This window comes from Myxine glutinosa, chromosome 2 (assembly GCF_964187855.1).
Source record: "Myxine glutinosa chromosome 2, kmMyxGlut1.1, whole genome shotgun sequence".
Taxonomy (NCBI): Eukaryota; Metazoa; Chordata; class Myxini; order Myxiniformes; family Myxinidae; genus Myxine; species Myxine glutinosa.
In genome coordinates this window covers 108,526,470-108,552,155 of record NC_136262.1, presented here as the reverse complement: position 1 = coordinate 108,552,155, position 25,686 = coordinate 108,526,470, and the positions used below count along the sequence as shown (strand labels likewise).

Below are 25,686 nucleotides of genomic sequence, written 5' to 3'. Positions count from 1 at the left end.
AGGAAGAAAGTGAAGATCGACGAAATGCAGTTTGGATTTATGCCAGGAAGAGGAATGACAGATGCGCTTTTCATTGTGAGGCGGTTGCAGGAGAAGTACATGGATAAGAGGAAGAAGTTGTTTTTTGGGTTTGTTGATCTGGAGAAAGCATTCGATAGGGTTCCACGCAAAGTATTGACATGGGCATTGAGGAAGTTAGGAGTGGAGGAATGGTTGATCAGAGTAGTGATGGCAATGCACAAAAGAGCACGCACAGCTGTAAGGACGAAGGACGGGAACAGTGGTGAGTTTGAGGTGAAGGTGGGAGTGCATCAGGGGTCGGTACTAAGTCCACTACTATTTGTAGCTGTGATGGAGGTGCTGGCTCAGACCGTAAAGGAGGGTTTACCGTGGGAGTTGTTGTATGCAGATGATCTGGTGTTGATTGCGGAAAGTATGGATGGACTGAAGGAAAAGATGAACAAGTGGAAGGAATGTATGGAGACAAAAGGTCTGAAGGTGAATATCGGAAAGACAAAGGTGATGGCAAGTGGTAAAGCATGTGGTGAGGTGGAAAGAACTGGGAAGTGGCCGTGTGCTGTGTGCAGGAAGGGTGTCGGAGTGAACTCCATTCAATGTACAATGTGTGCTGAGTGGGTTCATCAAAAATGTAGTGGTCTGAGAGGGTCATTAACCAGTGTGGCAGCTACATTCAAATGTAAGGTGTGCACAGAGGGAGCTGCAGATGGAGGAAATGTTGAGTTGGATCTTGGAGACGGCGTGAAGCTGGAAGGTGTGAAAACATTTTGCTACCTCGGAGACATGCTGAATGGAGAAGGTGGATCAGACTCGGCTACGGTTGCTCGAGTGAGATGTGCATGGAAGAAGTTTCGGGAACTGAGTGGCGTGCTGATGAGGAGGAGAGTGTCGCTGAAGCTGAAGGGAAAGGTGTATGCTGCATGTGTGAGAAGTGTTATGATTTATGGGAGCGATACATGGGTAATGAACGTAGAGCAGCAACGAAGGCTGGAAAGTGTGGAAATGCGAATGGTTCGGTGGATGTGTGGAGTATCGTTGAGAGAGAGGAAGACAAATGATGAATTGCGAAAGATGATGGGAATATTGCCTGTGATTGATGCTGTGAATAGGAACAGGTTGAGATGGTTTGGTCATGTATTGAGGAAGGATGAAAGTGACTGGTTGAGAAGAGTGATGGAAGTTAATGTAGAAGGAAGTAGAGGACGGGGAATACCGAGAAAGACTTGGCTAAAGATGGTGGAAGAAGAAATGCAGGCAAGGGGGTTAACAAGGAGAGATGCAGAAAATAGGGCAAAATGGAGAAGATTGTCATGGGGACCGCAAGGCTAACCCCCGCTCTAGCAGGGAACATGGCCTTAAAATGCATGTTGTTGTTGTTGTTGTATTTCTCTATCAGCTTCATGTTTTTCATCCAACGTGGTGGCATTACCATAATCAATGTCATGCTTCATACACACCTCATCAACCCTGTTTTCAGGTTTAGACCAAGGTTTAGGGTTGCCATCCTCATCTAGTCTCTTTTCCAAGTTTGTTCCAGGACCGCAGAAGGAATAACCTGGTAGATGCAGTCCCCCTGGATTCCCTGTTTTTGTAAACCTACTACCTGACAAATACTTTTGTATATCACCTCCACTTTTAGATGAGATGAATCGACACTTTTTAGTCCCTCATATTACACATTCTCCCTTTTCATAAACTCCATTATTTTTATTTATATCGTAGGAGATATTTTTAAATTTAGTTTTCTTTTTGCACTTGATACAATAACTCATTTTATTATTAGATTAATTTTTTTATTTAATTATGTACATGTTCCCATTAGAGCGACAATCAATTCCATTGTTTAAAATATACCTTTTATCATCATAAGCCTCAAGAGCTTTCTTGTTCACCTCCTCCGTATATAATTGATGTGCATAACTTCTTATCGTATTCATTTTTCTAAACTCCTCATTCTTTAAAATTAAACAATTATAATAATGTTTAAACTCTATTTCTTCTTTGATAACACTTTTCTTTGTTCCTTTTAACTTCTTATCCCATCTTTCCATATTATTATCATCAATATATTTATAAGCATAAGGCCGAAAAAAATATATTGCTGGTCTCTGGTCAGACCAAAGTTCCAAAATTGATGCGGCGATGCGTTTTTTTTGTTTGTTTGTTTTTTTTTAAACATGGATTGCACATATAAAGGTGTTGTTTGTGTCCTCATGCCTTGCAGTCCTCCTCATCTGCCGTGACGCCGTCCAGAGAGAAATTAAAGACAGCCAAATGGGACTGGTAGGCCTTTTTGTATATAATGAACACAAGCTTGTTATTTTAAAATGTATTTATTCTGAAAATTATTAAGTTCTTCAAGCATATTATAGACTGCCATTTCGTTCTCCAGATCGCCTCGAAGTACCATCAAACATTCCAATGCGTCGATCGCGTCAACACTGCGCATGCGCAAGTGGTCTAACAGGCCGATGGTCTCCCACGATCTCTTCTCCCAGTCAACCAGATTATCACAGACACCTACAAATTCATAACAAACGAGATGGGATCCAGGCCTAACTAACGGGACCACCCGCAGCTCTCTAGGCCTTCTGGTTGTTTCACACGAACCCGACAAAGAACGTCTTCGTTTCAATAAATGACAATATCCAGCCGATTTGATTAATGACGTCATGGCACACAAGACTACTCATATCTTTGGAACGGCTGGTTGGATTTGTACAACCTAAACGACGTTTTGTCGAGCAGAACCGTGCGCGAACGTCGATACCAATGGCGACCCTCACAGACACGTATTTCCCGAGATAGCGCGCCGGCCCGGCAACAACAGGCGTGCACTGTTGCAGGTACCGTTGGAAATTTGAAAAAAAAAATATTGTTGACGCGCAGGTTCAAAATCGATGCGCGCTGACCAGAGACCGGAAATATATTTTTCTCGGCCTAAGCCTTAGCTCTCAATCCAACATATTCAGTCATTACCTTTCCTCCTAATTCATCCTTAAACTTTCCAATAACCTTTTTATTCTTTGAAGAAAACAACTTATCAGTTGGCTTATAATTGCTCGTATCATACGAGTCACTATCCTCAAGAATATCTGAATAAACATCTTCCGTCTTAATTTCTAAAATGAAACTATCCATATCCGTATAAAGTAGAGAAACATTAGTTTGATATTTCTTCTTCAAGTTATTGTAAAGGGAATCATACATTAGTAATTTTGATAAATCAAGAACCGTCGTTCCTATATAAATAGGTTTATCCATTTTAATACTCTCTTTTTGCAAATGAATAGCAACAAAGTTCTCTGAAAACACCACTTCTCTTTGAAAACTAGGTTTATTAATTAATTTTGCTGCTTGCTCTGAAGATGTAGTAAGTCTTATGTTTTCTCTATTCCTAAGATTTTTCATTGTCTTTCCAAATACAGAATTATTCATCAATTTATAAAAGTCTTTCTCAAAATCAGTTTTTGCTTCGGTTCTCCTTTGAGTATTAAAATCAATGTACTCCTTCATCCAATGACTTTGGTTAAACTGTATAACTCTATGGACTTTCTTTACTATCAATCTCGCCGATACATATTGCTTCAAGTTCCTTTGGTGTAAAACATAATTTTCTTTATCATATAATGCAGTAAGTAATTTTTCTGTTGGTTTACCTTTTATATTAAATGTTCGTTGATAATCACTTCGCCATTCTTCTTTCGGACATTCTTTGGTAGGGGCATATGGTAGGTCGTCGTGTTTATTATGGAGTTCTTCAGGATATTTCAAATCAACCTCAAAATGATATCCAACTTTCGAATCATCCAATTCTTTTTGTGAGGATGTAACGATGTTTTGTAAAACCTTTTGATAATCTTTCTCTTCAACCCATTTGAGTCCTCCATAAGGTAGAGCTTGAGACATAGCCCATCCATACAAATTATTAGCATCGTAATACATCAGGTAAGAACTATCTTTCGTATCATCATGATTAGGAAGATACTTATTGTTCACCTTAGCATATCTCTTAGAACATACTTGTGATATTCCCCCTCTTTTAGCCTCTTCTATCACCAAAAGCATATCTACATCACTGATTAAATCCAACTTTTGATTCGTCATTTTTAACATGGCACTCCAAGCTAATCCGGGGGCTGTGTAGTAGTGGATGGGATCTAGCCCATATGATTGTTTATTATGACAAACTGTTCTAAAGGTTTCAAAGACGTCGGTTATTAATAAGACGTCAGTTTTAAGATACAAATCATGATACTCTCCAAGGTTATTTATGTTAAACGTTTTCCAAATATTTTGTGCTTGAGTATATTCTTTATGAGTTATATGACATTTATTTAACTTGTTATAGAAACATTCTTGAGGGGGAAGTTGTGTTTCTTTAAATCTCTCAAATGAATCCATATAATCATACGGGTATATTCCCTTTTGTGATGTAAGTTCAATTTCTTTTTTATCTGATATACAGACTTATAATTTAATATGGAATATTTTTTTGTGGGGGTGAACTTACTTTTCAAGATGTCTTAGAACCAAAAGTTCATTGGAATTATGTTGAAATTATTCTAGATTTTGTTAATGTGACCTTTAAAAGAAACAAAAACCACATTTGACATTTCGAAACAAATAAATTGATCCTTGAAAATGATGTAAACTGATATCGAACTCAATTCATGGACAGTACTGTATTAAACTTCTGTACGTTTTCCAGAAGTATCTCTTTATTTTGCACATTCGCCAATTTTTTTTTAACAAAAACAAAAGTGAAATTACGACTCGGATTACGGACAGTAAAATTAACAGTTCAGTACTTCGTGTAACCCCCACGAGCATTCAGGAGAGCACGTACACATAATTAGGAAGATACTTATTGTGATGCTGTTCATGCTGTTCATGAGATTTGCCAAGGTTTGGACAGGAATCGCTTGCCATGCAGTGACAATAGCCTGCTGCAATTCACGCACAGAGGTCGGCTGCTGGTCCAAGTGGTCGATTTGACGCGTTAATTCTGCCCACAACTTCTCTATCGGATTCATATCCGGGGACATGGCAGGCCACTCCATGTGCTCTACACCACGGTCAGCAAGAAAGCGTTGGATCATGCGAGCACGATGAGGCCGTGCATTGTCATCTTGGAAGACAAAGTTTCCTCGAAAGGCTGCACGAGCAAATGGAAGCAATGTTTCTTCCAGAATGGCCCTGTACTTGAACTGGTTCAGGTTTACATTCAGAACAACCAGGTCAGTTTTGCCCCCTGCATGAAAAGCAGCCCAAACAGTCACCCCACCACCTCCAGCTTGGACTCTTGGCACTATACAATCTTTGTTGTAGGCTTCATGCACTTGTCTGCACACTCGGACGCGGCCATCTTGACGATAGACCAGAAATCTAGACTCGTCACTGAAGATCACGTGATACCAGTGTCCTGGCTGCCATTGACGGTGCTCTCTGGCCCACTGCAATCGGCGCTGGTGGTGTTGTCTGGTCAGGCGTGGCTTTCTCATGGGACGCCTGGCACAATAGCCTGCTTGAACCAGTCGTTGGTTGACTAGCCTTCTGGATACAGGCACATTTGTCAGTGGCTGCCACTCAGTCCTAAGCCAATTAGCTGACTTGGTACGGCCATTGCGGACTAACCGGTGCAGCTGGCGATCATCCCTCCTTGTGGTTCTGCGGGGACGTCCTGGCCTCGGTATTGGAGTAGGGACACCCCTCTGAGCATTTCGTTTCAGGATCTTTGACACCTGACCTTGAGTGATGCCATACTGCCGAGCAATAGCACACTGTTTCATGCCGTAATTTCGTAAAGCCACAACTCCATGACAAACAGTATTGTCGAGTTGACGGACCATCTCCAGAGGAAGCGGCAATAACCTTTGGAGATGTGCAGCAGTTGTTTTCCACTAATACAGAACGCAACAACCCTTGTATACCCGACTGTGAAGCCAATCATCAAATGCACCCGTCCGTACATTTTGCCATGCCACCTGTGATATAATCCTGTTGTTGACTTCTTGCTGTGACAGACAATCAGTGACATGGTTCTTTAAACAAATAAATCACCAAAGTGTAAAAGAAACTCACCAGATTGACATACTGAGTGAAGAAAGTAAACCCAAGTCAAGAAAAAAAAAAAATTCCATATTAAATGCCAAGTCTGTATATACTCTGAAAGACACGGAAAGTTTTTAATATTTGATGCCAAGGTAGATAATGGACTTGCCATAAATTTAAATGAGTCAAGAAACCTGATGTCGGTCATATCATATATATCTTTACCTTTTTCTTTGTTAAATCCTATTTTTGTACGTATTGTTTTTGGAATGAAATGTAATCCTGATCTGTGGTAGGAATGGCTGAAATGTTTCCATATGTTTTTGAAAGCTCCTTAATAAATAGATGTGTATCATAATGGGCGTTGTTGTGAAGAAAGACCGGAATGAAATTGGGGGTTTTATAATCAAGATTACATTCATTATGGGCCGGACCCCTATATTGCCCAGTGAGATGATAATGGTCTCTAACCTTTGATCCCCCAGTATTTTCCTTCCCATCAATTTTCTTCCCACAGATATGACAGATGCTATTTGGCTGCTTAAATTCTGTTTCTTCTGCTTTTGTTAGGGGGTTCATCAGTTTATTGGTTAATCTCATTTATCTTTCTTAAGCGTACACAGTCCTCTTCTAATCGTTTTATAAACTCAGAAGCCACATCTTCTCCTCTATAAAGTTCTTGTTTGTTGTATTTGTCGCCAACGGATGATTTAATATAATAACAAAACCCACAAGGAATATGTTTTTGATATTTATTCGTGGATGTTTCGTTTGGTTTTGAAGAAGTGTCGTTTATCTTTTCAAGAATACATTCAAAGTCAGCATATATCACGAATGGGTGTTTTATAGTTTTGTCGAAACCTTTGAATGATATGATTGAACCTTCTGCCGGCATATTAATTACGGTGGCTTTATGTATGATACAGTATTGTAAGTGTTTGTCTAATCTTTCTTGACTATTACAGAAGTTGAGACATCGCTTACAGATGTATTTTTTAGCCTCGTGTTTGTTTATTTGTGAAGAAACTAATCTTGATAAATTTTTGATGTAAGCATAGTGTGAATTTTCTTCCAAATTATAATATAGAAGGTCAATATGAGTTTCATCATTTTTATAGTTATCAGAAGCTTGTAAAACCTGAACTTTGTTTTTACCCGTGAGTCCGTAAACATGAACAGATAGATTATTCATTTTCTCAAATTTAGGAATATCTTTCATTGACATGGGAAATGGTAAACCAGTAATATTTAACTCATTTTCATATTTCTCATAATGTGGTACCCTTTGAACATGATGTTCAGTGGGATGTAAGCTTGCAAGAACAGACCATAGAAAACATTTATGATCTTTATTTTGAATATTAATAATCGCCTTTTTAAGCTTTATATTTTTTGGTAATTCAATGTAAGAAGAAGCTTTTAGGGGGTTTGATTTTAGAACATGTATATCGATGAAAAGTATTCGAGTAATAGTAAATCCACTACCCACAAGCGAATGATCCACCTGTTCTTCTTGTTCTATAAGTTTATCATAAACGCCCGTTAATAAGAATCCCTGCAGTGATGCGATAAATTAAGGTTTTGTTCTCATATAACGTTTTATAATAAGATCCCCTATTTCAGTATTTGGTTTTTTCAATTCCATTTTTACTCCCATATAAAATTTAAGAGGTTTAATCACATCCAAAACATTCTTTACATAGCTTTTAACGGCGGGTTTGACTGTTTCAACTGCCTCAGCTATTGATTTTTGTTCTGGGGGTGGTAAATTAAAAATCCTTATTTTAATATGTCCATTAAATGCCCCCATCACAGTCCTTAATCGTGTACCCCAACAACTTTATGTGTTTTTGTGATTTAAGATGAGTAGGAAAGCTCCTCTTCAAGACCGTCTTATCACAAACGTGACAATATTTTGTTTCTCGTTCAGGTGGAGCTACCATATGTAAAAGTTTGAGTGTGTGTTTTTGGGATTTAAGATGTCTTTTACGTTCACTTTTATAATCACGTTTACAAACATCACAATACCATGTTATGGTTTTTCTTGTTCAAGTGGAGCCATCATCTGTGAAAGTTTGGCTTTGTGTTTGTTGGATTGAAGGTGTTGTTTATAATTTTTTTTATAATCGCGATCACAAACATTACAGTATGTTGTGACCCGCTTTTTGTTCATTTTATATAAGAGAAAGTTCTTTAAACTAAAAATCAATTTTTTTCCCACAACATAAAATGAATCAAATTAAAATGTTGGTGTAAATATCCACCCCAATGTGTTAAATAAGTTATGACAAATCTTATCATGAAATTGTTTACGCTCAATTGTTTTTAAACCAGTAAAATCTTCAAGATTACATTTATGATTATATTTATGCAATAACTGAAATAATAAATATTGCATATTCAGAAATTTTTTCTATCTAGTGCTTCAGCCTTATCTTTACCATGTTTTTCATAGTATAGGTTTAATAATGTTTTAAAATCGGTAATTAGCGCGTGCTATAAATGAGAAATATCATCCAATTTCTTCTTGGTTAATGTTACATATATTAGATTCATATTACCATAATGTTTAGTATATTTTAATTCGTTTATAAACATGGTGATATGAGTTTTCATGATATTGGAATATTTTATAACCTCGTCTTCATGGTTGATCAAAAGTCTATATGCTTTAAACTTTTCATTCAGATCGTTATGAACCTTTTCTGGTATTTTACAATATTGTTTACCTTGATATTGGGTAATACATTTTTGAAAATGAGAAACTCTATTGTAAATATTTTTTCCTATTATATTTACTCTCTTATAATCATTATAAGTCATATTAGTGTTAAAACGTAATTGTTGGTTATTACACCACAAACATGTTTTAATATTTGTGTTAGTTATTTCAAAATCAGATAAGTTTTGATTTTTACATGTACAAATAATATTAGCGATAGGTTTAATTTCATATAAAATGAGTATATTCCATAATTTTGACCTTATTATTTCTCTAACAATATTTAAAACCTCATTTATAAATAGATACTTTCTTTTTAAAGATTGGATTATGTGTATTCATCGGTGATAATGGTTTAGATAAAATTGATTTATATTCATGTATCAATAATCCTGTCCTTACAACGTAAAACATTTTATCCTGATTAATAGGCATTATCGCACAATCAACTTCCGTAAGCTAAACGCTCTTTCACCTACCTCATTCTCATCCACCCTCTCTGAAAAAATGTCCACTTCTCCCTTCATTGACCTCCACACCCCTTCCGACCTCACTGACTACTACAACCACACTCTCTCCTCCTGCCTTGACCAGCTTGCGCCTGTAAAAACCAAAACAGTTTCTTTCACCCATTCTGCTCCCTGGTTTACCCCTGAACTCCACCTGATGAAAACTCGTGCTCGCCAACTTGAAAGACTCCGCAATAAAACGGGTCTCACAGTTCACTCCCAAGCCTACAAGGACCACATACAACACTACAAAGATGCCCTCTCCCGCGCCCGCTCTGCCTACTACTCTCAAATTATCCACTCTGGCTCCGGAAACCCAAAAGCACTCTTCTCGACAATAAACAAACTCCTCCGCCCCCTGAACACCACCACCCAGTCATTCACAGTAGACAACTGCATCTCCTTCCTCTCTTTCTTCCAACGCAAAATTGACAACATCTACAACAGCTTGACCACCGCCGCACCCGCTCCCCCTCCAACCACCTGCCCCCCCTTGTCCTGCCATCCCCTGTCTCGGTTCTCCCCAATCTCTCCTACTGACCTCTCTGAACTCCTCATAGGAATGAAAACTGCCACCTGCACTCTTGACCCCATCCCCTCCAGCTTTGTCAAAGCCTCCCTCCCTGCTCTCTCTCCACTTATCATTGCAACAATAAACTCCTCCCTGTCTACAGGCATCGTCCCACCTTCCCTCAAAATTGCTGCTGTTACCCCCATTCTAAAAAAACCTGGTCTAAACCCTGACACCCTAAACAACTTCAGACCCATCTCCAACCTACCCTTTCTGTCAAAAGTTTTGGAACGCGCTGTAGCCACTCAACTCAAACATCATCTCTCTGCCAATAACTTGTATGAAACATTCCAATCCGGATTCCGCTCCAACCACAGTACTGAAACTGCTCTCCTCAAAATCACCAACGACCTTCTCCTCTCCTCTGACGCTGGCAACCTCAACATTCTCGTCCTCCTCGACCTCAGCGCTGCCTTTGACACCATCGATCACACTATCCTCCTCACCCGACTTGAATCCACCTTTAACGTCACCGGCACTGCCCTCTCTTGGATTAAATCATACCTCTCTGACAGATGCCAGTTCATCTCCATCAATAACTGCAAATCCCCCACTGCTCCCCTCCCCCAAGGTGTCCCCCAAGGTTCAGTTCTTGGCCCCCTCCTCTTCATCCTTTACCTGTCCCCGCTCGGTCACTTAATCCGCCGTCATGGTCTCCAATTCCACTGCTTCGCCGATGACATCCAGCTTTTCATCTCCACCAAGTCCGTCTCCACCGACACCCACTCTATCCTGACAAACTGCATCACTGAAATAAAATCCTGGCTTCAAATCAACTTCCTCAAGCTTAACTGTGATAAATCTGAAATAATCATCATTGGCCCAAAAACGCTCACAAAATCCACCCATAACTTTGCCCTCAACATCGACGGTATCCCAGTATCCACCTCCCCTCACATCCGGAATCTTGGCGTCATCTTTGACCAAACCCTTTCCTTCGACAAATACACTAAACAGATCACAAAGTCAGCCTTCTTTCACCTGAAAAACATTGCCCGTCTCCGCTCATCCCTCTCCTCCACGGCTGCAGAAACCCTCATCCACGCCTTCATCACCTCCCGTCTGGACTACTGCAATAGCCTCCTCTATGGTTCACCCTCAAAAATCACCAATAAACTCCAATACATTCAGAACTCCGCTGCCCGTCTACTCACTCATTCCCGGACCCGTGACCACATCACCCCCGTCCTTTACAAGCTTCACTGGCTCCCCATCCCCCAGAGAATCCAGTACAAAATCCTCCTCTTGACATACAAAGCCCTCCATAACCTGGCCCCATCCTACCTGGCTGACCTCCTCTCCAGACACACTCCCACCCGCAACCTCCGCTCTGCTGGTACCAACCTCCTGACCCCCTCCATCCGGACCAAATTCAGATCCTGGGGGGACAGGGCCTTCTCCATCGCTGCTCCCACCCTCTGGAACTCACTACCTCACACCATCAGAGACTCCTCCTCACTCACCACATTCAAAACATCACTAAAGACCCACCTGTTCAACGCTGCATTCAACATTCAACCCACAGCATTTAACCCCTGACTATCTCTTCTCCTTCTCCCTCCTTTTGCTTTAAATATTTCCCTATTGATTCTTGTCTTGTCTTTTTGATTCTTGTCTTATATATATGCCGTATATCGCTGCTGTTTGTTTTCTTGATTCTTGTCTTTTTGCAATTGTTGTTTTCATGTATTGTTATGCATTATGTTTTCCACTCTGTCAAAGCGCCTTTGGGCTTCTGGAAAAGCGCTATACAAAATAAATGAATTATTATTATTATTATAATATTCTGTAATGTTTGTTGAATATTTACAATATTTGTTTTAATATCAACTGACGTTTCATTATAAGTTACAATTAAATCTTTTATCCTATTTAATTTTCCATGAAGTACATCAAATTCCATGTTAAATTTGTTTTAATATCAACTGACGTTTCATTATAAGTTACAATTAAATCTTTTATCCTATTTAATTTTCCATGAAGTACATCAAATTCCATGTTAAATTTATTAATTATTTCATTATCAATGTTAATAATATCTATTTTTTCATTTAAGTTATTCATTTGTATTATAATTCTCATCCTGTTAAACTAAAAATAAATTTTTTTTTTTTATAATAATTATTTTTGTGAAAATCGGAAAATTTGGAAATATTGGGAAATTCGAGAAAATCGTGAAATCTGACAAATCAGAAATTTTTAAACTCAATTTTTTTTCTTCTTTGAAAATTGTGAAATCTGAAAATTTGGAAAATTGGGAAAATCGAGAAAATGTGAAAATTGGGGGGGGGGGGAATTAATTGGTCACTTCCGGTTTGTGGTGAGTCACTTCCTGTTTTTTTAGTTGAGGCAGTTTAGGTTTGGGGATGAGGGGAATATGGGGAGGGTGGGGAGGGGTGGGGAGGGTGGTCTGGCCTAGAACCCCTATTCGACAAATCATGAAAATAACAAAATCATGAAAAATGGAAATTTGGAAATTTGGGAGGAAATCGATAAAATTGATAAAATAATTAATTAATTCGAAAACTTCCGGTTTTGGAGCAAGGTCCAAGGAGGATGTGGGGACTGTGGTCTGGGTCTGGCCTGGTCTGGAACCTACCGTATATACCTACTAACATTGGTCCAACGTTGGCAATAATGTATAAACCGGACGTTGATTTGCCAACATCGGTCCAACGTTGGCAATAAGATATAAAATCGACGTCGATTTGCCAACATCGGTCCAACGTTGGCAATAAAGTATAAAATCGACGTCGATTTGCCAACATCGGTCCAACGTTGGCAATAAGATATAAACCCGACGTTGATTTGCCAACATCGGTCCAACGTTGGCAATAAAGTATAAAATCGACGTCGATTTGCCAACATCGGTCCAACGTTGGCAATAAGGTATAAAATCGACGTCGATTTGCCAACATCGGTCCAATGTTGGCAATCTATATATATACTCAGAGGCAAAAGTTATTGTGACATGGAATTTTTTCATTGGTAATCTTGTGAATGAATTTTTGGATTTGAACCAGAGAAAGAGTCTGTTAAAATGGTCAAAGAAACGCAACCAAGCAGTTGTTGTTCGAATTGCACGAAATTTGCAAGAAGCATGACATATTCGAGAAAAATGGCCAGCAATGTTCACTTTAAAAGGCCCGACAACCAGACGCTTATCATTTCCACTCAATGCAGTCTTAAGAAGTGCAGAAGTCAGAAAAACACCTCTATTCATCGTTCTGGAACAAGTTCGACATGCCACGCCTCGGGGAAAATGACAGATGGAGAGCTATAGGTATGCTTCAGTCTGGTACCTCGCAGCGTGATGTTGCTCGTCGATTCAACGTCCATTGAAGCACCATTTGGCACTTATGGCGACGTTTTCAGCAAAACAATCAAGTTATAGACCGTCCCCGTAGTGGCCGCCCACCAGTGACGACCTCACGTCAAGACCGATGGATTCGAACCACGCACCTCCGACACAGGTTCCAGCCAGCAACCCTTACAGCCCGTACCATACCTGGCAACAGAGGTGTATCTGCGAGAACAGTTCGACGACATCTACGCGTCTACGGCATCCGTGCAAGACGCCCAGCCCGACGGCCAATTCTGACGCCAGAACATTGACGTCTCCAGTGGAGCAGACAACACTTGCGATGGGGAGCACATTAGTGGAGAAGAGTTCTCTTCACCTATGAGTCACGTTTCCTTCTTCACCGAGCTGACGGTAGGACAAGTGTCTGCAGGCGCACAGGTGAACGTTAAATCAGGCCATGTGTTCTGGAAGGGGATCGTTTTGGAGGTGGGGGCGTTATGATCTGGGGTGGGATAACAGCTGCAGCAAGGACGCCAATGATTGTGATTGAGGGGAACTTGAATGCTGTGAGGTACCGTGACGAGATTTTGCAAATGGCCACTTTACCGTTTTTGCAACAGAACGGCCCTGGAGTGACGTTTCAACACGATAACGCCAGACCACACGTTACTCGAGTTGTACAGCAGTATCTTAATCAGAACAATGTTAATGTGTTACCCTGGCCTGCAAAATCCCCTGATTTGTCACCCAGTGAACACATCTGGGATGAAATGGAGCGATGTTTACGACGTCATCTGAATCCTCCAACAACGCTGAAGGAACTCCGCCAAATCCTTCCTCGGATATGGAATGATCTTCCCCAGGACTTTCATCGAAGTTTAGTGGCCTCAATGAGGCGAAGGTGCCAGGCCTGCATCAAAGCACAAGATGGACACACTCGCTACTGACCGTGTGAACTTGCTTGTGAACCCCCTCTTGTGTTGTGGCTCATTTGCATATGCCAGGTGCGCTGTTCTTATGGACTGTTGATTGTTACCATACCTTGAAACATTTGTCTTTCCATGTAATAACATTTCATTCGCGGCAGTAAAAGTTTAACACTGATTCTGTTTGTTGTTTGTGTGTCACAATAACTTTTGCCTTTGAGTATATAAAACACAGTTTGTGTGTGTGTGTGTAATGTTACCGATAGACTCCGAAACGGAGAGGCTCACGTGCTTGATATTTGGCATAGACGTGGCCATTGAGCCTGGGACGAACATGGCCGAGACAATATTTGACGAGATCCATATTTTTTATTCATATTTACCTCAGCGCATTTCAGCGAAGTACCCGCTAATCTCAGCCGGTGCGAGCAGCTCGCTGATTCGCTCAGAGCGATCACGTGATGTTCCATCCCGTCACACGTCACACGTTTGCACGTAATTCAGGGCGAAAAGCCATTGCGTTTTTTCACCTTTATGCGACCGTGTTTTGTGTCGATTTTGTGCGATAGGAATTAAATTTTAATTCATATTTCGTGTTTACGAATTCGAATACGAAGGATTTCCCCTTTCCCCTTTCGATTTCGAATACGAATCGAATACGAGCTTGAGTCGAGAGGGCGAATGTACGGGTTGGGAATGTACGGGTTGGGAATGTACGGGTTGGGAATGTACGGGTCTCCCCTCCCCCACCCGGCAATGCCGGGTACTTCTGCTAGTATCACGTGATGTTCCAACTTTGCCGCCATAATCTCACAGTTATGCGTTCGCACGTAATTCAGTTTTTTCACATTTCAGCGAGGAACATTGCCATTCACACCACATGGGTTTTTTTTCACTTTCATCTGATATTTGTGATTTATTTCAAACAAACTGTATTTCCCATCTACACGGCCATGTATTCCTATTAACGTTATGTAAAGTACATAAATTGTGTGGATTACATCATTTCTGGATGTGATCAATTGCCAGTAACCATCTATATCCCTCCCCTCCCCTTCCCTCCTCCCCCTCCCTTTCCCCCCTCCCCCTCCCCCTACCCTTCCCCCTCCCTTCCCCCTCCACCCTACCCTCTCCCCTTCCCCCCTCCCCTTTCCCCTCCCCTCCCCCTCCCTTTCCCCCATGCCCCTCCCTTTCCCCCCTACCCCTTCCTTTCTGCCCTACCCCTTCCCCATCCCCCTCCCCCTCCCCCTCCCCTTCCCCTCCCCTCCCCCTCCCTTTCCCCCATGCTCCTCCCTTTCCCCCCTACCCCTTCCTTTCTGTCCTACCCCTTCCTCCCCCTCCCCCTCCCCTCCCCCTCCACCTCCCCCTCCTCCCCCTCCCCTCCCCTCCACCTCCCCCTCCTCCCTCCCTCCCCCCCACCCTCCCACTCCTCCCCTCCCATCCCTCCCCCTCCCCCTCTCCTCCCCTCCCTCTCCCCCTCCCCCCTCTCCTCCCCTCCCCCCTCCCCTCCCCCTCCCCCCGTTCCCCTCCCCTCACCTCCCCCTCCCCCTCCCCTCCCCTCCCCGCTCCCCTCCCCTCCTCCCTCCCCCTCCCCTCCCATCCCCCTCCCCTCACCCCCCCCCCCTCCCCTCCCCCTCCCCCTCACCCCTCCCCCTCACCCTCCCGCTCCCCCTCCCTCCCGCTCCTCCTCCCCTTCCCTCCTCCCGCTCCCTCCCGCTCCCCCTACCCTTCCCACTCCCTTCTCCCTCCACCCTACCCTCTCCCCTTCCCCTCCCCCCTCCCTCCCGCTCCCCCTCCCTTTCCCCCCTCCCCCTCCCCCTACCCTTCCCACTCCCTTCTCCCTCCACCCTACCCTCTCCCCTTCCCCACTCCCCTTTCCCCTCCTCTCCCCCTCCCCTACCCTCCCCCTCCCTCTCCCCTCCCCTCCCCCTCCCTTTCCCCCATGCCCCTCCCTTTCCCCCCTACACCTTCCTTTCCACCCTACCCCTTCCCCATCCCCCTCCACCCTCCCCTCCCCCTCCCTTTCCCCCATGCTCCTCCCTTTCCCCCCTACCCCTTCCTTTCTGCCCTCCCCTCCCCCCTCCCCCCCTCTCCTCCGCTCCCCCCTGTTCCCCTCCCCTTCCCCCTTCCCTCCCCTCCCCCGCCCGGCAATGCCGGGTACTTCTGCTAGTGGTTTATACAATTTCCTAACTTTCTTACCACAGAGGGATTCCACCCTTGGAAGGTGATTACAACAACCCTGGTCAACAACATTTGATATTCGTCTCATCTCAAGTTGGTTGAAGAGACTGGTAAACACACCACGACGAATGCACCATGGTCATGTTTTTCCGATGCATGCTCCAAAATGACAGCTCGAATATTAATGTGTGGTATTTACACTTTATACTTGTAAAGGCTTAGTTTATGCAAAATATAATTCCATGCAAATCGATCACGTTTTACAAATGACAATAATGCGACACAATTAAATAATGATTATAATAATAAGCAAGTCGATGTGTGCATAATATCTTGCTGGACGAGTTCCATTCACCTTTTAAAGGGAGACTTAGTAAGAGAAGAAGAAACATTAAACAATTGATGTTCAAGGAACGTTGACAATAGCCATAAGAAGGGCCTGTCAACACCACGTTGATTCAATCAATCAATCATGTTATCGATTTAATTTCAATGGGGCAGGCACGAGCAGTGGGACACAATGGGGCAGGTGCAGGGACATCACCTGTGTGTGTCTTCCCTTAATTTGATGTTTTTGGACCGAATTTACGAAAGGAGTTTAGCGAGCATCTTGCTAACACTCTCCCAACCCTTAAATGCTGACAAAAACATATTTGTACGTGCACAGCTAATCGCACGTCTAAACAGCAATTTACGAAGGGAAAATTATAACATCTGTTTAGTTGTGCGCGTCTAAACAGCCGATTAGCCTGTGAAACCCCGCCCACATCTCCAACATCCAATCGGAATGATGCACTTGCTTTCTAATCCAATTTTTTGAAATACCGATTTATTTCCTGGAAGTCCTAGCAGTGTTCATGTTTTTGTTTTTTTTCCATCAACCTTCCCAATCCCCCTCCCCCCAAGCCCTCTCCCTCCCACAGATCTCCCGATGTCCTTGCTCTCCATCTTGTTCTCCCGCTCCCTTTATCATGTTTTATGTGTCAGTTTGTCTTTTTGTGATCAATATTTGCTCTTACACGAGCCTCGATCTTGCATACAAAAAATAATAATAAAAAAGGTCCTGACTCCTTCAGCCGCTCCGCATAGCTGAGTCTAGCTAGGCCTGAAATCAATCAACGGTGAACCTTCTCCAGGTGGACTATGGCCTTTCTCAGACGCGGTGACCAAAACTCCACAATATTGTAGACGGGCCTCCCTAAATTCCTATAGAGCATGAACACGACCTCCTTTGATATATAATTGATCCCCCATCGAATACAACCTAAAACCGAGTTTGCTTTACCTGTAGCTACCTGGCTTTGTCCTGTGTGCGTACCTCCCGTATCTATTACCACCCCCAGATCCTTCTCCCGTGTCGCACACTCCAAGACTGTCCTCGAATCATGTAGTCTCTATTTTCATTATTCATATCCATCCCAGCACCTTACCTGCATATTTACCTTAACTTAACCTGACATTCTTTACTGCATACTCTTTACTAAGCGAGTCTTAACCGATGCTCACATTGACACCAAACAAGATCTACCCCCGAATGGGCACCAGGTTTTGGAAAATTGAGTAAGAGTACACTTGGGACCAGGTGTGGCCTTTGCAATGGTACTTCTAGATCTATTTAGATGTTCATCAATCTCACCTTCACAGAGAAATGTCACTTCAAAGCCGCCTCTGACTCTCCACTGAACATAATATGAATAGCAAAGCAGCCATTAGTGTTACACTACAAAGGTGTTTCATGAAAAGGGTGGAGTGTCAAATATCGCAAGGATTCTGCTTTGCGCATTCTTTACAACAACTTGCTTGTGTCACGCACCACCACCACCCGCTCATCATTGTAAAACCAACTGATATTACTATGCTTATTAATAAGGAAGTCTTTCCCTTACTCCCGTTGGTTGTGATCTCCATTTTCGGGTTTCAGAAGGTGGAACGGAACCCTCCCAGGTCTCAAAGTATCCACCTTCGTGTGTGTGTGTGTGTGTGTGTGTGTGTGTGTGTGTGTGTGTGTGTGTGTGACTGTGTGTGTGTTTGTTTGTGTGTGTGTGTGTGTGTGTATGTGTTTGTTTGTGTGTGTGTGTGTGTGTGTGTGTGTGTGTGTGTGTGTGTGTAGGTGTTTGGGTGTTTGTGTGTCTGTCTGTGTGAAACACCAATCACGCTCAAACTATTGGGTTCAATTGCCTCAATTGTGTGTGTGCAATATTTGTGTACATATGTAAAATAAATAATATTAATCCCATCACCTTTATAGAGATAACCGTGGGCGTTAACGACGTTAGAGATAACCATGGTGTCTTTCGTGAAGAGTAGATGGATTATCGTCGACACCCAAAAACGAATGACAAATTCCTGACCAAATCACCTTCCGTCAAATGTCAGGCCTGGCCAGCCGGTTCGTGAATGTCTTGTGTCAAAAAGGTCCTCCATCCGATCCCCTTAAAGCAAAACACCAGGATGACAGTTTATAACTAGGGGTAGATTCAAACCCAGGCTAGACGGCTCGAAGGTGAGTGCACGCAGCTCCAGGCTATCCTGGCAACCTGTTATTAGAAAAACAAAAAGATTTCGATATTTCCTTAATAATAATCATACTTGGTTGAGTATCTCGTGCTTCGTATATTAGATGCCATTCGTAAAATATTGAACAGAACATTTCATTAACCTCTTTTTGTTCAAACTTTGTTTTTCCTTGACATGTGATTTGGACTTTTCTTCCACAGAACCTCATTTTGTGTAAACAAAACATCCATACAATATTTTTATTTCATGGTCAGATAGAGCTTCGTTCATCCCAGGGAAGAGAAACGTGAGAAAAAGTTCCATTACTCGATTTTTATCTCCGTCACCGAATGTGGGTGGAGGTTTTTTTTTCACCCCTGTCTGTTTGTCTGCCTGTCTCTCTGTCTATCTGAACAGGATATCTCAAAAAGTTGTGGACGGATTCCGACGAAATTTGGTGGAGATGTTGGTTGTATGAACTTAAGAAGTTTAGCTGCTGAACTTAAGAAGTCAATAAAATGATGAGATTTTGGTGAAGACCCGGATCTGGATCAGGGTCTTCATCAGATCTGGATCTGGGCATGAAACAAAATGTAATCGTCTTTTTTTTGTTATCTCACCAACTCATCCACCACGTTTTGTGTTAATTTGACCAACAACTTTTGGAAATATCGTGCAATATATCGTCCCAATCTCCCAATGGTGAAGTATCACTTAACAATTTTAAACTAGAGCAATGCGACTGTGTCGCCAATATGCCTCCGCATCGTCCCACAACAGGTAGATGCCCTTGTTCACTGTCCTAAAAATAAACAAGTTTGATTTAAATCCCTTCTGCTGTTTTCAAGTATCACATTTTCACCAGACAGGACAGGTTTCAAATCGATCGGTGAAGCGGTTTCAGAGAAGTGATTTTTTTTAATTATCGGCTTTCAAGCTAATATGGATCCCATACCACGTGACATACGACCTTAAAAAATGTACACTCTACATATGTATGGGTAGGGGATCACGTTTGTGAAGTTTCGTGTTGATCGGATAAGGTTCGTTTTTCTATCCAATATGGCTGCCAAACCACGTGACCTATGACATCATCATTTTCAAACTATATGCAACAATGGTGTTAGATGACATTTGTAAAACTTCGCATCGATAGGGTAAGTGGTTTCAGAGATATAATTATTTAATATTTTCCTTCAATCCAATATGGCTGCCACACCATGTGACCAATGATGTTTTCGTGATCATCTTTTAATCGCCATGCCTAGTCAATGACACACGTAAAGTTTTGAGTCAATCGATTTGGTGGTTTAGGAGAAGATGCTTTTTTAAGGTTTTAGGTTAAATCCAATATGGGTGCCAAACCATGTGACCTATGATGTCATAAATTTAATATTTCAATACAAATGGGTCATAGATCATGTGCATTCAATTTCAGATTTTTAGGATAAGGAATTCGATTAAAACATTTTTGACTGGTATACCACTTCACCTATGATGTCATCATTATCATGCTTTTGTTCCCTATTGGAAGTACTTGACAATGTGCCAAGTTAAAAAAAAATCCATTCAGCGGTTTCTGAGAAATTGTTTTTTTAATTGTTTGCGTTTAATCAAAGATGGCTGCCATACCACGTGACCTATGACGTCACGATTATCATAAAAAACATTCTGCATGGGTGTCACTCCTACCCTGAAAGTTTTGTTTCAATTGGACATGTGGTTGCTGAGAAAAACGAGGTTTAGCCCGTTCTGACAGACGGACAACCCGAAAATATAATGCCTTCGGGGGCGGAGGCATAAAAAACAACGTGAAGATTCATGTAAAAAAAACAATTCAGATCCAGATCCGGATCTTCACCAAAATCTAATAATTTCGTCCTTGTCACATACCCAACATCTCCACCAAATTTCGTTCGAATCCGTCCACAACTTTTGGCGGAGAAGTTGGGTATGTGTCAAGGACAAAATTATTAGGTTTTGGTGAAGATCTGGATACGGATCCGGATCTGAGAAAAAAATTTTACATGATTTTTCACTTTTTTTTTTTTTAATTGTTAGGTGATTCTTCACATCTTTTTTTTAATTGTTAAGTGATGCTTCACTTCTTTTTTTTTAATTGTTAAATGATTCTTCACTTCTTTTTTAATTGTTAAGTGATGCTTCACTTCTTCTTTTTTAATTGTTAAGTGATTCTTCACTTCTTTTTTTAATTGTTAAGTGATTCTTCACTTGTTTTTTAATTAAGTGATTCTTCACTTCTTTTTTTTAATTGTTAAGTGATTCTTCACTTCTTGTTTTTAATTGTTGTGTGATTCTTCGCTTCTTTTTTTAAATTGTTAAGTGATTCTTCACTTCTTGTTTTTTAATGAAGTGATTCTTCACTTCTTGTTTTTTAATTGTTAAGTGATTCTTCACTTCTTTTTTTTAATTGCTGAGTGATTCTTCACTTTTTTTTTTTAAATTTTTAAGTGATTCTTCACCATTGGGAGATAGGGACGATATATTGTACGGTATTTCCAAAAGTTGTTGGACGAGTTAAGACAAAACTTAGGGGATGAGTTGGTGAGATAACAACAACAACAACAAGCGATTAGATTTTGGTTCCGGTCTGAATCCAGATCCGGCCTATCAGTGGATAGAAAACATAAACTGTTCAGCCTGGCGGAGGTATCTTTCACCTGAAATATTCTATCAATCAAATCATTGTGGATCCTTCAACTTGAGTGCATCACAAGTTTGAAAGGGGATGTAATGTTCGATTTTGAATTGAGTCCAATGGGTTGTCCAGTGGCATATCCGCCCCTCAAAACGATCAGACCACGTGGTTGGAATAAGCTCCCCTGTTGTCCTGAATACCGCATCATCTCACCTGCTGTGCACCTGAGCATCCCTAGGGCGTCCATGTTTACCAAGCCCTTGTTTCCAAATGGACCATTTTGCAATTTTAATACAGCTCGCTCGCTCCTACCCTTCCTTAACCTCCCACTGCCCACCTGCAAGCCCCTCTGTGCTTTGAGGACACCTGTTAAATAAGGTCATTAGACATATTAAACATTAAATGGTGGAATGATGACCTTTGGGAAAGCCATCACTCTTTAGCACGAGTTTGTATTCCCAAGTTGTTGCGTGGATTTGTGGAAACTCTTTTCGTTCACAAAGTTGTGCTGATGTTCTACATTATTTAAAACACGACATACAAACACAAGGTAGGCCTACTTACCGGATAAAAACACAATAACACTCCATTATTGTTTCCTTGGAATAATCTGCTCGATCTTGGTGGATGTGGATTAAAGGGAGACTACGATCGATGTCCTCGGGGTCGGTTGGCACAACATGTTGTTTTTTTATACCTCAACAGGTGGAGACTGGGAAGAGATGAACGACAGAGCTGATGGTAAACCAAGCAACCAATAACGCAGTGGAAGGGAACAGGTAGACAAGGTACATACGTATGACGTCAGTATGATGAATGCATCTTCTGCTTCGACATTCCTGGTGTTGGCTTTACGGTTAAGTTGTCTGCCTTGAGATGTTAGGCCGTCAGTGTCCCGAGTTCGAAACCCGGTCAGCCATTGCATTAATACCAGGTGGGTTGACCCAGCAGCCACAGGCATAATCGGATGAGGACGCGTCTGTGCCGCTGATGCAGTGCCCCCTGTAGATTAGGGTAGAGATTTGTCCAGGGTGCCGGCGATAACTCGGCGATTCTTCGCAGAAGACTAGGGTCTTCAACGTCCAACAACTTGCGCTAGTAGACGAGACAGCCAGCTTAACGTCCATCCGAGGACGACGCACTTTTTGAAACAGCAATCGACATCAGCCAGACCAGTTCTTCATTCTACCAATCGGACAGTTTATCGGTGTTTCATGGAATCCTGCAGTCGAGACATCTCGAAGGTGGTGTGTGCGCTATCTCTGCGTCACGTTGCCGAACTTAAGAAGTTAAGGTATCGGGCAACAAAACTTTAAACAACTACCTGTGCTATTAACATTGCTTGTGACATTTCGTGAAAATGTCTGTGTTTTGCGCACCGATGTCGTTATCCGAAGGTAACACTTTACGCTCACCCCAGCACTCGGTGTGCAAAACGTGCGATCAGGCGGAGGGAAACGCCGTGCGCGGCGCCCAGAGGCCGCGGATGCAGACGCAGCGACACCTGCGCGCGACCGACCGACCTGCTGCTACGTCACAATTAGCGCAAGAGCGCGCGCGCGCTCTCGGTGCCGCGTTCACTCACGCGCGCGCGCTTCACGAGGACCTCGATTATAATTGATATCACAAGTTGTCTGTCCGCTCGTATTCAGAACCCCCGAAGTTATCCTTCAGACCGAGTTTTTGCTGCTATGTCAAAGACAAGCGTCTTCATTGTGGGTGCGCGGGTGTTCTCCCCCCCCCGCGCTCGCTGCACCGCATCCAAACCGGGCGCTGCATCGACGCTTTTCATCGCACCAACCGCTACGCACTCAGAGCCCCACTCCACGGGTCTGGAACACGGGAGGGCAGAGCAGGTGTTCCCGGAGGATTGTTTGGGACATCTCGACATGTCTCCCGGACTACGTGCTTTGTTCGGCGCGCGCGCATTAATTGTCCGCAAGCGGTGAAAGAAGAAGTTTTTTATCAAGAAAAACTGTGGATTGTAGTGAAAAGGCAAATTAGGAATACTTGATTACATCAACAACAACAGGCTGCACTCGGTGCGCACAATGGCGCATTTTACGCTTTGCTTTGTTCCTTCAGCGCGTTTGGGAAGCGAAACAAGAGTTTGCTTAATTATTACACTTTTATTACTATGGTATTAATATTTTATATTTAATTAAAATCGGTGAAATGCATCCTAGCAACTTAAACGTCAAACTAAATGGCGCGACACTTTGACGTCACGTGTTTACTTACGTAACGAAGGGATGGCACAATAATGGAAATGCGTCATAACGCATTAATAGGAATTTTATTCCATTTGCAGAGTTTCTCCTCGCACGTAACTCGCGCGATTTGTTTGTTTCGTGAACATTTCGTGAAAGCCGCCAAAAACCGTCTAATACGTGTAGATCTGTGAAAACGCCATCACGTAACAACATTTTCGGACACCGCACACAACAACACTCCCGCCGGACTCGAATCTCCCGAGGCGTGCTCCCATTGGCCGCCGCGGCGCGCTCGCGTCACGTGACGCGCGCTATTAAAGGCGCCCCGAGCGCTTCGTTTGAAAAGCACGTGAATTCATAAGGGACCGCGTGGAGCCCTCGCTTCGGGCCGCGGGTGGGGACACAACACGTGCGGCGCCGCTTGAATGTGCACGCGCTGAACGGCTCCCCCGACGACATTCCCTCAAATAATAACAACAACAAGTGGTGCTGCTGCTGCTGCTGCTGCTTCCAGCAACATGTTCGGACTCATCGAGACCGACTTGAAGAGCCCGACCGGACCGCCGCTCGGAAAAAGCGGAGGCATCGGCGATCGATCTGAAATCGGCGCCAAGATCCCGGACGAGCGGGTGAAGCGACCGATGAACGCGTTCATGGTTTGGTCCCGGGGAGAGCGACGCAAACTGGCGCAGGAGAACCCGAAGATGCACAACTCGGAGATCAGCAAACGCCTTGGGGCCGAGTGGAAGCTCCTGAGCGAGTCTGAGAAGAGACCCTTCATCGACGAGGCCAAGCGACTCAGGGCGCTGCACATGAAGGAGCATCCGGACTACAAGTACCGACCGCGGCGCAAGGCAAAGACCTTGCTCAAAAAAGATAAGTACTCGCTCGTGGGCTCCAGCAGCTCGGTCGCCTTCTCACGACCCGTGCTCGACCCGTACGGCACGGCTTACACGGCCAGCGCTTGGGGAGCACCCGGAGGTTACGTGGGTCTGCAAGGAGACCCCCAGACTCCAGGGGGCTACGCGCAGTTGGCGCCACGCTTCGAGGCGTACCCGGGCGGTGCCGCGGCCGGATACCTGACGGTGAGCGGCGCGGCTTGCTCGGGCGGGGTGGGCCCGGTGACCTGCGCGGGTGGAGTCGGAGCGTCTGCCCCGGGGTTCTGCTCGCCCGGGTACGTGCAGACCCGGGACCTGGGTCCTTCGTACCAATCTCTGGCGCCGCTACCGCCGCTCGCTTCCCTGACGCACGCGGGTGCTTTGTCCAAAGGCGAGATGCAGATTCAGGGATCCACGCGGACCGCCTGCCCGGGGGACTTGCGCGAAATGATCAACATCTACCTGCCTTCGAGCGGCGACCACGGGGAAGGTGCTGGTGCAGGTGGAGGAATGTCGTCCCGGCTCACGCACCAGCTCACCTCGCCGTACCAAAGTGCTGCTGGACCGTTATCACTCGGACACATGTAGATCGTACGTCGATCGGTCTTCGCAGGAACTTCTGCACATGTTCGTTACCTGGACCTCGGGCTACCTGTTCGTTTATCGAACTCTCCCAAAGCTCTGTTTCAGTGTCCACACGTCGTTCGACAAGCTCAGCTTCCATGTCTGCACCTCTTACGACTAGCACGGTCAGGTCAAGGTGTCAAAAGTTCCTTCAAACTTCGTTCAAAGATGATTTTATGATCTGTATTTTTTTTTTTTTTTTTCGAAGTCCGGTTGCCTGTTCTTTAACTCAACGTCGGCCTACATTTTGTAAAATTGCATTGTGGGTTTTTTGTTCATTACCTCCAATGATGTTGTCCCTCTAAGTTTACGGAGGACGTACGGGAGTGTTGCGGATCACGTGATGTGCCAGCGAGCCTGGTTAATCGATCTGTTATATATTATACAGGTGTGGTTATACTAGTTATCAGGTAACCTTTCAATCATTACCAATTCCTCTTGGACCTAGGAATTCAGACGTTTCCATTGGGGATAAGTAACGCCGTCGATAATGGACGAACGTTATTAATTTCGTGAAACGTTAACTCAATA

At 43.3% G+C, this 25,686-nt stretch overlaps 2 protein-coding genes across 2 annotated transcripts in view; one reads left to right on the top strand and one right to left on the bottom strand.

Moving 5' to 3' along the window:
* Positions 1 to 25,686, bottom strand: part of LOC144890862 (uncharacterized) — an 812,162-nt gene that overhangs the window by 200,757 nt on the left and 585,719 nt on the right. The gene's annotated exons all lie outside the window — the stretch shown is intronic.
* LOC137416050 (transcription factor Sox-3-like) lies at positions 23,974 to 25,680 on the top strand. The gene has a single exon (XM_068101578.2). The coding sequence runs from the start codon at positions 24,172 to 24,174 to the stop codon at positions 25,117 to 25,119; it is 948 nt and encodes a 315-aa protein (XP_067957679.1). The 5' UTR covers positions 23,974 to 24,171; the 3' UTR covers positions 25,120 to 25,680.